Source organism: Drosophila albomicans, chromosome 2L, assembly GCF_009650485.2.
Source record: "Drosophila albomicans strain 15112-1751.03 chromosome 2L, ASM965048v2, whole genome shotgun sequence".
Lineage (NCBI taxonomy): Eukaryota > Metazoa > Arthropoda > Insecta > Diptera > Drosophilidae > Drosophila > Drosophila albomicans.
In genome coordinates, this window is record NC_047628.2 from 29343620 (window position 1) to 29356936 (window position 13317).

The 13317-nt window shown below is 40.5% G+C and overlaps 1 protein-coding gene and 1 long non-coding RNA gene across 6 annotated transcripts in view; one reads left to right on the forward strand and one right to left on the reverse strand.

Annotated features, from left to right (window-relative positions):
* LOC117565909 (uncharacterized) overlaps positions 1 to 9976 on the reverse strand; it is a 69298-nt gene extending 59322 nt beyond the window's left edge. Inside the window, exon 1 of one of the 3 annotated variants that reach the window (XR_004571946.2) lies at positions 9671 to 9974. This is a non-coding gene — a long non-coding RNA (uncharacterized LOC117565909). Of the gene's footprint in view, positions 1 to 9670 lie in introns of all 3 variants that reach the window. The other 2 variants (XR_007954579.1, XR_004571945.2) reach the window with 2 other exon arrangements.
* The window catches only part of LOC117565903 (rap1 GTPase-activating protein 1), a 104135-nt gene that overhangs the window by 58798 nt on the left and 32020 nt on the right, over positions 1 to 13317 (forward strand). For 2 of the 3 annotated variants that reach the window (XM_034245255.2, XM_034245254.2), the window contains one exon: positions 553 to 739. In XM_034245255.2, the coding sequence (XP_034101146.1) occupies positions 553 to 739 (187 nt within the window). Of the gene's footprint in view, positions 1 to 552; positions 740 to 5861; positions 6975 to 13317 lie in introns of those variants that run through there. The other variant, XM_052002579.1, reaches the window with a different exon arrangement.

Sequence of the window (13317 nt, forward strand, 5' to 3'; positions counted from 1 at the left end):
AACTCCTGTCGCTTTCTTTAGTTAAACGCTGTGCTTAGCTTTTCTGTCGATGTCAAGCTTCTATTCACAGCTCGCTGTCAACCCTTGCTCCCCCCTCTCCACTCCCCTTTCTTTACCTCTCACTCTGTGTGTGATCTTGACTGCTCCGCAGCTGTGGCCCAAGTTAACAACGTTCTAGTGGCACTCTCTGCTGCGTCTTCGTCTTCCCCTCTTCCTCTTCCTCAAGGGCCTGGCTTTACCCTTAGGTAGAAACCACTTGAGTTTGCGCAGTCAATTGAATGCAAGTTGGGATTGTGGAATCGCAGTTCTTGTTGTAGTTGGCGCTGAAGCATGAAGAGATTGCATGACCAAAACGCCAAGTCCAAGAGCTGTGACATTGCCAAGTGCTTTGACTTGACTTCACTTGACTTGACTTCTTTTTCTGTTTCTTTTGCCTGCTCAGCTTGGCTGCGCACACACAACTCTCTGAAGTTTGCAGTTTGTGATTAGTTTTTTGCGTGCACTATTATTAAACAGTTTCCTGTCTTCTCTCTCTTTCTCTCTCTTCGACAGACGCCAGCATGCCTTCATGGCGGGCAACAACCAGAAGCAACAATCGGCACAAACAGTTGGTGGCAGCGTCACCCACAGTCCGGAACGATTGCGAGGCGCCACACAGGATCTCTTCGAGCTGCTGGAGAGAGTGCAATGCTCGCGTCTCGATGATCAACGCTGTGTGCTCCCAGCCTACTTCTCACAGGTGAGTTGCAGTTCGTCTCTCTATCCACTGACCTGACACAATGTGCCACAAGTTGTGGCACGACACACGCCACACAACACAGAAGAACATCCCTTATGCTGTGGCTGACCCATAAAATCGCAACTTGCAGCCAAGAGTCGTTAACATTTTTACTGTCCCCCCTCTGTCATAAAAATGGGCAACTAGGACAACAAAGCGATAACTACAACAACAACAACAACAACGAGAAGAACTGTGACAACAATGCTCATGTGGAATGCAGGCGGCAAATTGCCACAAGTCTGTTATTCGCACCCCCCACAGACGACCCTTGCCCCCTCTCTTTCTATCTCTCTGTGTCTTTATCTCTTCTACAACTTCAGCACACCTTTAAAAACATCTGTATAATTTGACATAATCTGCGCTTTGTTGTGGTCTCTAATAGAAATACGCATTATTGTCATACAGCTGCATGTGTGTGTGTGTGTGCGGGTGTCATGCTATTGCTGAATTGCCAGGGATTACGCGAGTTGTCTTTGTTGTCTCCTCTGGGAGTTTTACATTTTAGTTTTTTTATGGCCAATTTCAGCTGCTTGGCAGCTGATGGGTGTGGCTGGGCCAGCAAACAGCCAAGCGGAACAGCCTGCGGAACAGCCTGCCCCACTATTTTTGATTAATAAATTTCAATTTCAATTCCAGCTCACAAATTAGTTGCGCTTTTTCAGTTGCAATTTGACAGCGCGTCGACACTGAGCAGGCGCTTTTAATACCGCCCGCGGGCAATAGAGCGCGCCAAGCACTAAACAAAAGCAGTGCACGGCCAAAGCAGTGCTTAAAGTAGTTCAGCAGTAAACTGCTTTCGACTGCTTTAAACTACTGCTTGTTGATGACATACACAGTAAGCTCAGCTGCCACTAGATGGCGCTACTCACTTGATGTGTGTAGTTAGCCGAACTGACAATAGTTAGCGCCACGCACTTAGTTGCTTATGCTGCAAGTAGAGGGCGTCGTGATATGACGCGCAACGACAACTACCGCTAGCTAGCGCTACTCATTTTAAAAATGTAGTAAGCTCAACTAGCAATAGTTAGCGCCACACAGTTAGTTGCTTTAGCTGTTAGTAGAGGGCGATGCGACATGCAGTAGCCACAACTAACGCCAGCTGGCGCTATTAATAAATTTATGTATAGTTCGCTGATAAATTAAACGTAGTTGTTTGTTTTTTTTAAGTGTAAGAATTAGTTTTCTAAGATTTTGGCATTATTGTAAGAGATTCTATTATTTTCTGTGCTACTTATGTAAACCCATTAACACATAATCCACTTGATAATTGCATTTGTTGAGGCAGCCGCCACTCGATTCAGCATTGAAACGACTTCAACACCAGCAGGCCTTCTCTTTCACACTCTCTCCCCCTCTCGCTTGCTTTGTATTGCGCTGCAGCCACTTGGCAACCTCTTTTCAAATTTTAATTTAGTTTTCTCAAGAAATTTCGATGCAAACTTTGCCATCAAAGGCGCTTGCAACGCTGCCCGGGTCTTGCCTCCTTGTGTTTGCACTTTCGTGCTCCTTGCCCCTTGCTGCTGTTGCTGCTGCTGTTGCTGCCACTTGCAACAATATGCGGGCCTGGGCAAGCAAGCAACTCCTCGCTTAACCCGAATGACGCTGCTGCCTTTTAAAACTTTTATGCGGGCTAGAAAAGAAGAAGTCGATGCCAAGCGACGCAAACTAGGTTGCAGTTGCAAGTTGCAACGTGAAAAGAGGCATGCGACGCTTAGCTGCTCCTTTTTGCAAAATTAAACAAAAATTATATGTTTGCCCAAGTCGCTAAATTGAATTTCAGTAGTGCAGTGCTTGTCAAACTGTGCGCAGTGCTTGCTAAATCTCTGTTGCATGCCACAGCGCGTGGCAGGAGCTTTGCTTTTGCCGCATTGCTGCACGCGCCAATGGCCATTGCATACTTTCGGGCTAATCAAGTGTGTGTTGGCATCTGCCGCGTATCCTTGCTGCCTCCTTTTGAATCTCTCTGCCACGCCCCCTTCCTCTAAAAGTTGCTGCTCCTCCTATTTGGCACAACTTCCCGCACAGCTGCTGCTGTTTAGTTGGGACGCCTAATTAAGCCGACGTCCATTTAAATGTGGCCCACACACACTCGCAGATACATTTGTATCTTTTGCTTTTTTCTGTATCTTGGGGATTCGCTTGCAGCCGGAAACAGGCCGCTGCTGAGGTTTTTCATTGTCTGCCGCAAAGCTGCTAAAATTTATGCCGCACTTTGCAGTGCTTCCCTCCTTCCCCTCCTCTTCTCCCTGCCTCTTTCCTTCTTTTCCTACTCAAATACAAATTCAAGTTGAGCATTTCATTTTGGCTTTTTTCTGCGCGCGTTTTTCTTGCATATTTTTCACGCTGCTGCTGCCACATTATCGCCCAGTCCAAGTGCCACATTAGAAGCTGCCACATGCAACACACACACACACACACACACATGTGTTTGTTTGTGTGTTTTTCAATGGGCCGCATGCAATTTGTCTGCTGTGAAGCAGAGACAGAGAGAGAAGAGGGGGCAGGTGAGGCAGCTGCGCAAACGGGGGGCATGCAACGAACGTTGAAGTTGTTAATTGCCATGGTCGTCAGCCGCAACGACGTCTCTGTCTCTCTGTCTCTGTCTCTGTGTCTCTTGGATCATCAACACACCAGCGAGCAAAGCAACTCCCACAGTCGACGCGAATCGAGAAGTTCTCTATGCTCTGTTCTTACACTGAGCGAAAAAGATTGTGTTCTTGATTCATGGCGAACAAATTCACAAGCTGAATTTCAAGGCCTTGGCGTGCTTTAATCTTCATTCCTACTACGGAAATTTGTATTCAACTAAAAAAAACTCGACTCATAATTTCGAAAGCAGTTCTTTAGAATAAATTGCAGATAAAATGTCTTTAATCTTCAATCCAAAATTGCAAAGTTTCATTTGGTATTTACAAAAGCGATAAAATAAAGAAAAAATGTGAATAAGGGTTTTTGACTCAATTTAGAACAGGAAATAACTGATAATATTGCAAGAAGCAACTCTGAAACTGTTAAGTTATGTTTCAATTCAAATTTAATCTCATTAAATTTACTTAGATTGAACTAAAGCAAATGAAAATGAAACAAAACTTTATTAATATTAAATGTTCAAATGTTTATACTAATTAAGTTGTATAAATATAATGTTTTGATTCATTTTCATTTGCTTTATTTCATTCTAAATAAATGTTGCTTCCAAACCAAAAATAGAAAGAAATAAGTTTAGTAAATCAAGTTCTGTGGGTAAATACCAGCATGAAATTCAATAAAATATACTTTTATGAATAATTGTAAATTCCAACAAATCAATAAAATATGCTCTACATAATAAATATGACTAATTTTAAATTTCAAAGATTTCGAACTGATCTCATTATAAATTTCTTGTTGCGGTTTCGAATGTTGATTAAATTGTTGTTGAATCAAAACAGTTTTTTCTTAGAAGCAACATTCCTAACTACCTTTTTCTCTCAGTGCAGTTTTTGCATCAGAATGAACTGCACACACACATACACACACACACCTGTGTGTGAAGTGTGTGATTTTTATCTATAGCGCTGCCTACACGGAATCCAAGTCCCCTCGGCCACAGATGGCAGCCAGAGATAAAGCAACTCCCAAGGCTTCTTCTATGATCTACCTGGCATAGTTCTCTCTCTCTCTCTCGCTCTTTGCACGTGTTGCACTTGTAAAATTTATAATTATTTTCCGGTTGTTGCATGTCTTCTAGTCTCATCTCATCTCTTTTCGTCTCGTCTCGTTTGTTGCCAAGTTTGGGAAATCTTTTGCCGTTATTAGCCGAACTTTTGCTTCACTTGCGGCTTTTTTAATTCCCCCTCTCTGCCCCTCTCTATTTTGTTGGCACCTGCATAGAAACAATGCAACTTTAAACTATTTTCTTTGCTTTGTCCATTCGCTTTTTGCTTTTTGCCTGTTGATTTCAGTCGCTGGCACTTTTTTTGTGGCTTTGACGCTGACGTTGGCCCCAAGGCGCTTCAGGGCCACATTGCGGCTCCTCGCTTCCCCGCTCCCCCCTCCTCCGCTGCCCCTCTCCTGGCTTTACCTGACTCCCTCCGCTCAACTGAGGTTTGGCTCTGTTGTTTGCCAAGTTGCTGCTTCGCTGGCTTCGTTGTTGATTGCCGTCTGTCTGACAGCAGCAACAACAACAACAACGACAACAACAATTTCTTCTTCTAACTCTTTAGTTTACAACTAATTTTAAAGCTGGGCTGCTTTGTTTTTTGGGGCTGTGTTTCAATGCGGGCGTGATGAAGCTTGTTACTCAGCTTAGGGCCTCGCCTCCCACGCCCCCATTTCGTTATTTATTTATAAACAAAAAGCGCACCAAGAACTAGAAACGTGTGCAACGCGTTGTTTTTGTGTGAACAATTTAATTTCATTGCTTTTGTTCTTTCGATTGTTGCATTTCTTTAGTTGAAATTTTCAAATTCGACTCGTTTTATAGCTTAAATGCCAAGGTCAAGTGGGTCTAGCGCATAAATCTGCCACATCTCTATACTCGGTATAAATAGTTTTATTTATGTGGAACCCAAAAATATATTTCCCACTCTTTTATCACACTTTTGCGGGCGTATTCCGTTGCTGAATCATTACTACGTGTAGCCACTTATCGTACCATCTTCGAGCAGCATACAAAAGTGCGTAGTTTCTTTGTAAAAAGTTGTAAAACAATTTAATAAATGAAAATCGGTAATTCCCTTGATAAATTTCAATTTGAAATTTACGTTTTTCGCGCGCTGCCTACGTTTGTCTCGCTCTAGCGCACGCAACTCCATATCTTAACAGCCATAACAGTGTGCTGTTACATGCTGGCGCTCTCCTGCTGTTAAGCAACAGTCGCTGTAACTGGCTGTTATGCTCGCAAGAACTGTTGAACAGTAACAGAGCAGCAACTCTCTCTCTCGGAGAGCGCTAACATGCGTGTGCCGCTGTTAACGTCGCATGCTGTTAGCACAGCTCTGTTAACGGAGCCAGCATACGAAGCAGACGTGCGCTCCGGTTCGGTTGTGTTTCGTTTATTGTCGGACTGCAGCAGCAGCAGAGAAACAGAAGCAGACTTCGTCAGAGCATCGTCGACGTCGTCGTCGTCGTAGTCGGTTCGTTGTTCGTTACAAATTCAAAACAGCAACAGAAAAACGCACGCGAGTTATTTATAAATTCCAAATCAAAACCAAATGCACAGATGCAGTTGCACTCCATGCAACAAATTACAAATTTAAAAATATAATTTTGTGCGTGTGTTTTTTGTGTCTCACTCTCTCTCACTCACTCTTTTGGAGGTGCATTCGTCTGACAAAAATAAAACATCATTTCGTCTGTGAATTGTATGTGAGATTGTGTGTGTGTCGTGCACGTATGTGTGAGTGTTTGAGTTAAGTGAAAATATTTGCTTAGAAATTTTGCGCAGTGCGAGTGTTATTTGCATAAAAAGCTCAGCTTTGACGCTTGGAAAGTCGCGTCAGCGGCCCGTTACAGTTTGACAGCCACTGGCTAACTCACACAAAATAACCAAAAAAATAAAAATAAAAAGGCAGCAGCAAAAAAAGCAACACAAATAACTCGTCAAACGAGTCGAACGACGTGCAAAGAAAACGCAAAAAAATACAAAATATACAGCCAGGCAACAACAACAGCAACAACAACAAAAGTCATAATAATTTTGAAGAGAAGAAAAACGACTTTACCAAATTATAACAATTAGCTCAACGGCTGCGGCTACAGTTTGAATTGCATGCCGCCCACAACAATAACAAGAGCAACTGGCAGCTGTCTCCCTCCTCTGTCTCCCTATTCCTTCCATCGATCAATGCAGTCAGCCTAGACAGCAACCACAACAACAGCAAGAAGCAGCAGAGAAACAGAGAAACTGCTTGCAAACGCAAGAAAAGAAGAAGAAGAAGCAGAACAACAAGCGAAGGTGGCATTTTACAGCGAAGGCGCTGAACGGCGTTGGGTGCGTCAGGCGGTCATGGGGGTGTTAAGGTGGCGCGATCTGCCCGGATCGCGAATGTCGTCGTCGGGCTCGAGCTCAGCAGCAGCAGCAGCAGCCGCCGCAGCGGCAGCACAACAACACAACAGCAGCAGCAACAACAATAACAACAACAGTCAACAGTATCACCATAATAACCACAACAACATCAACAACAATAACAACAACAACAATCACAGAGAGGTGAGTTCTGCTTCTTCTAGGTGTACAAATGTGTGTGGGATGTGTTTGGCGATACATTTTCATTAATTAAATGCAATTTGGGCGTTGTAATTGGCGTCTTGCTGTTGTTCTGTCTCTCTCTCTCTCTCTTCCCTGGCTTAGTCACAAACGTGTTACAGTTCTCGAGCCACTGACGTGGGCGATGACCAAAAAAACCGAAACACAGGGAATGTGAGTCGCAGTTTGGCAGTCACCGATGACTTCCAAACTGTATTACTAAGCCATTTAATGCAAGGTTTGCGTTATCAATGAACCGCGCGTCGCTTTTTTAATACCAATTTTTATAGTAATTTACATAAAAATGCTGCTGTTGCGGTTGTGGAGTGGAGTTGCCTCATTTAAATAAAAGCAACAACCATTTCAAACGCTTGACTGATAACACACAAGTATTTGTAATTTAAAGTGTTCGCTCTCTCTTTCGCTCTCTCTTGCTGTACTCTTTTTAGCTACCTACTTAAGTGTGACCTTTCACACACACGCATACGCATACGCACAAAAGAATTTTCAGGCAATTTGTAAGGCAGCAACAAAAGTGATTGGAAACCAACACACAAAAAAAAATGCCGAAGAAAATAAAGAGATAGAAATACAGAATATAAATGCGGCACACAGAGGCATTGACATAAATCGCATAAATCACTTTGCGGCAGACTCTTCACATAGGTTCCACTCACACACACACACACACACACACACACACACTCATACCATCCACACTCAGCGAAAGCGCTGCAATCATCATTTCGCTGTGGCTCTTCTGATCATTATGAAGATTACACATTCATCATCATTATGCGCCCATTATGATTCTTTTACCTACGCACTTTTACTACTGCTTCCACTTCCTCCGCCCCCCTCTTTCCCTCTCTTTCCCTCTCCTTCCTCAATCTACGCTGCCAACTTTCGCCTGGGCAATTTTCAACTTACGACTTTTGGCTAGAATTATTACAAGTATTCTTTCTTTTTTTCTCTCTGTGCTTGGATCGCACGCTCCAATTCCGCTTTAATTGGCATTTCCAATTCCAATTTCAATTCTTTTGTGGCCTCAATGGCAAACGCTTATCGACACCTTCTCTCTCTCTGAAATCAATTTACTCAGCAGGTGGGGAGACATTGACTTTAGATATGTGTATATTTACTTATACATCAGCTTTTCATGTAGAATTTTCCTTTCGTTTCGCCCACACATTCCTCAGTCGCTTTTTCGGCTATCAGGCAGTTCATGTATCTGTCAGATACTTTATGTGTGTGCCGCCTACTCGACTCTAGACTCTACTCCATCCACACTCAGCTGACTTTGCGGTCGCGACAACACATGGCTGGGAAATGGAAATCGAAATGGAAATTTATGATGTTGCCCACTTTGATGTCAAGGTTTGCAACTAATGCCACTTGAGGACACTCGACTTCCTGCTGCGACTCGCTGAGTGTATCTTTAGGTTAGGAAAAAAGAGCGCACTCGAGTGAGTTGTACTGTAATATTGCATCTGGGCAACACATCGCAAGAAGTTGAAAAACCCGCGCCAAGGTCTTTGGAAACGCTTTCGCTTTTTGTCGTCGTCGCCTTCGTTGTCGTTGTAGTTTTTGGCTTGGCTGCCCTTAAATGGTCAGGAAGCTATGTAACTAACTACGTGTGGCATATAGAGTGAGCTGCAACGAGGCAGCTCTATACACTAGACTGTGGGCTGCCTCCTCTACATATGGATTGCAGTCGAAGTCGCCATCGCCATTGCTAGTTGCCAGTTGCCAGTTGCCGCCCCAGGCGCGTGTCTTGCATAATGGCTGGCGATTAATGCGCCTCGAAATTCCCTTCTTCCCTCTTTCCACTCTGAGAACAGTCGAGAGCCAAACGAGGCAACAATGCAGTGTCTGCCTCTGTCTCTGGTTAGTTAGTTAGTGATTCATGAACAGAGGCAATGCCTGACTCTGACTCCTCCAGAGAGTCGTCGCCTCCATCGTCACTTCCTTGCCGAAGCGACCGGATATGCATTTTGCAGTCGACAGTCGAGAGTCGACTGTTTGCAGTTCGCATTTTGTATGCCTGCCGCTTTGTGAACATAAAAATGAATGTTGGGGAGTATTCAATACACTCACACTCACACACTCACATTCAAAGTAATGACAATGATAATGCTGATGATTATTATGCATTGCCTCAGACTGATTAAAAGCAAAGCGAAGGGCAACACGACGAGACCTGAATGCGCTACAAAAATACACAATTCGAGTAGGTAGAGGATCATAGATAAGCTCAACTGATCGATAGCTAAAGATAACTTCAGGTAGCAAAGATAAGCGAGAGAGGGAAAAACCATTTCAAGAATCATCTGTCAACAAATGAGATAAGAGGGAAAGTTATCGAATAGAATTGGAGAAATTGATGAGCAATGAATGAAGTTGCAATTGCATAACCCAAAAATAACTCAAGATCATTTATTACATTACTCTCTCGCATGTCAATAGAAAACTCTGAAGAAATGAAGAAATGTTGAAAGTGAACTTTGAGTAAATACAATAATTGAACAATTCGTTCATTCATTTAGATTTCATCAGCTTTTGTGCATACTGTTTGTTTGTTTTGTGCAATTTGTCAAACCGATTTCATCAAAATATTTCAAATCATGTGCACTATGAATATGATTGTAAATGAGACTTACCCGAGTCGAGTTGAGTCTTGTGTTGTCTTCTTCTGTTGTCACACGTGTGTTGTTTGTCGCATCCATTTTGAAGGCCTCGCAAAGTCCACAGACAATGGCAGCCACTGTGGATGTGGATGAATACTTTTGAGTGCGAGTACTCGTTGGATACATTCAGAAATGTGATGACAATGCGGCATGAAAATCAACCCGATGCTGCCAACAACAACAATTTGCAGACTAGAGGCTTGTCATTTGTTGTTGTTGCTGCTTTTGCTGTGTTGCTGTGTTGTGTAATGACAGTGACAACAGTTGCCTCTCGGCCTGCATTGTTGCCGCCTGCAAAGCAAAAGAAATGAAATTGCGTATACTCGTATGAAAAAAACGAAAATGTCAAGACAATGACAACAATTCTTTCTACATTTTGGCTGGCTTCAGGTGGCAGCCAAAGGGAGGGAATATGAGGAGGACTGTCTATAAACAAGCGCTATTAATTAAACAAGCAAGCAACCGTTGCAAGTTGTCAATTTACACACTTGGTAGTAGCTACCTTAACGTGGCTCAGAGTGAGGCAACAAATGCAATCACTTATCAGTGGAGCAACGCGCAGAGATAAGCGCAGAGAGCTGATACGAAAGAAGAATCATATTCACATATACTGTATACATAATATCATATCATATCTGTGCTGAAAGGTTCGCCTTGGACTCGTCTTGGATTGTGTTTTGTGTGTTCTTGCTGTATTTGCACAGTCAAATTGCACAGCGCACGAGATAATAAACGCGCTTTGTGATACCCTGTAAAGGTGACTAGCAAAGGGGTATATCTATGGCTATTACGGTTCAATTCTTTTACTATAAGGTATGACCTTAAATAATTGTTTCGCTTGTTAAATTTACTGATTTATCAAGCAAGTTCTCTGCCTTATGATACCATTTAAAGGTAACCAACAAAGGGAATAAAAAATGTATAAATGATTTAAATTTTAAAATTGTTCCAAAGAAAAACCATCTAATTGATCATAATTGATTTAAAAGAAAAACTGAGCGGTATTTATGTTAAAATATACCAAATTAATATACCACACTGAAACTAAGGCTATATTTAGTATATTAATATACTACAACATTCAAAATATACCATGGAGTGTGTATTCATTTTAAAATTTAACAAATTAATATACACACATTTACTAAAAATATATACCAAAGGCTATATTTGGTGTATGAATATACTACTTCAATCAAAATATACCACATAGTTTAAAATATACCAGATCGTCAGTATTTCTTAAATAACTTCAACAATTTTCTATCTGATCGCAACCCAATTTTCAAGAATCGTGAAAACTTTAGTTATTATTCTATAAGAATAAATGAGTAATTGCTGAAGTCGTATCACGATTGAATTCCTATAATATCGTATGACTCCAAACAGTTGTTTCTCTTGTTATATTTACAAATCTATTCTATGAATCATTAGAAAAAAGAGTTGATAACTTTCCATACTCTATTAATCACCTCAAGAAAGGGTATTTTCGTATTCTAACTACCTTCGCTCATTAATTTCCCATTTCTTTGTCCAAAACAAATTTCTCTTTCATATTTAAACAATATTTTTGTGTGTTTGTGTGAGGCCAAAGCGATAAGCAGCCGCGTTTTTATTTATACAGTGCGACCTCTATTTTATCGCTTTATTAGTTTTGTGTTTTGTTAATGTTTCGCGTTTTTTATTCTTAATTAAACATTTTACTGCTGGCGGGTGGCAGCTGTGTGCCTATTTATAAGACAACATTTTCACATTTTCACGCTGGAAAAATGTGTGTGTTTTTTCATTCTGCCTGTAGATTGACAAATTGTGAGCTGCCAAAATTGCGACAGTTTCTCTCGCCGTCCGTCGACTGTCAACAGTTGACAAATATGTGTAAAGTGTTTTAGTTCTGATGGCGAAATAGTTCAGGTTGTGTTCTCGATTCTTGGAACACGCTATCGTAACTATCGCAACTATCGTATTTCTATTTGTTTATATGTAGATCAGAAAGAGAGCGAGAGAGAGAGACGCACGTTGAAATAATTATGAAATGTTTTCAGAAATATCTCGACACACAAACACACATGCAAATCGACTCTGAGTTACAGTTACACAAAGTTTCACTCGCCTAAAGAATTTGTCACTGAACGAGTCGAGTTTGTGTTTATTTCTGTATCTGTATCTGTATCTCTGTATCTGAGTATCTGTATCTGTATCTGTATCTGTATCTGAAGCTGTTTAGCTGCCTCTTTTGTCAGCGTACGACGAAAAGTAAAAGTTGTTTCACTTTTCAACAACAATAAACAAAAAAACAGCTAAATATTCTCTTGATGATTTTGACGTTTTATTATTGAAATTTTCACTTTATTATTCATAATGAGAGAAACAAAAACAAACTTGACAAATTCGCTACACTTTCGCTTCAAATATTCCAAACTCAACTTAATACAGATTATATATAGATATATATGCATATAATGTGTGCTTCCCGTATAATTTATTTTAGCTTGGCCGCAATTTGGCTGCCGATTGTAAACCGCACATGAAAATAGCCAAATCTAAATTTTCTGTAAATTATTTTTTACAATTACTTTGTGGCTGTCATTGTTTTTGTTGTTGCTGCTGTTGTTGGCCTTTACACAGAACTTGGCGCCTTGGCTGCCTTTTTTTTGGTTTTTCTTTTTTTTTTTTTGCAGGCAACGCATTGAAGTTGCCAAATGTTATTGACCCAAATTGAGCAGTGAAACAAAAAAAAAAAATACAACAAAAATAAATTTATATTCGCATTCGAATTAGAATCAAGAAAAACCAAAAAACACAACAACAACAACGACTTCTGAGAATCGTGTTGTAGCTGAAAATTGTCGCTTAGCAATTTATAATCGCCACAAAAAAAAACGTTCTCACACACGATCCTATGGAACAACATTCACATTATTCACATCATTCACAAAACGAGCCAATTGATCACGCTGTCGTGTTCTGGCCATTTGTTTTCTTCTACGCACAAACTGTCTTTTCCTTAGTCCGAGACATCTTATTTAATCCAGAACTTTAGCAGTTCAATGACATTTGCCTTTGGCTCTTGTTTTATGCTGCGATCATCTTTAAAACACTTTTTAATGTACACAAACTTATTGAGTCGTAAAATTCGAAACAAGCTGTTATCTCTAGCTTCGTTTTTGGTTTTTAATTAGAATCATATTTCAACCCATTAATCATTGCTTTGTTTTTATAGCTCTATTCAGTTTATGAAACTCTGTTCTTATACTTTTATGGTATATTTTGAATGTAATACTATATTTGTAGTATAAAGTTTGTGTTAATTTTAATTGTATGTGAATATTAAAAATGAAAAAAGTGGACAATCAAATAGTTTCTTTTCTAATCAAATTGCTTTGCTTATTAATCTCATTTAACAAGTTAGTATTAATTTGAATTATATCTTTTTATAAATAAATGAACATTCCTTAAACTCTTTACTTAGTTGAAGTGGTTTCTATTTTCAATCGGTTTGCTTTGTTTATTAATCTCACTTGACGATCGTCTGCAAATAATTTCTTCAAGTTTATCATTTAATTAGTTGGTTATTTCTTCTCTTTTCATTTATTATTTACATATTTCGCTTATCTTTCTCA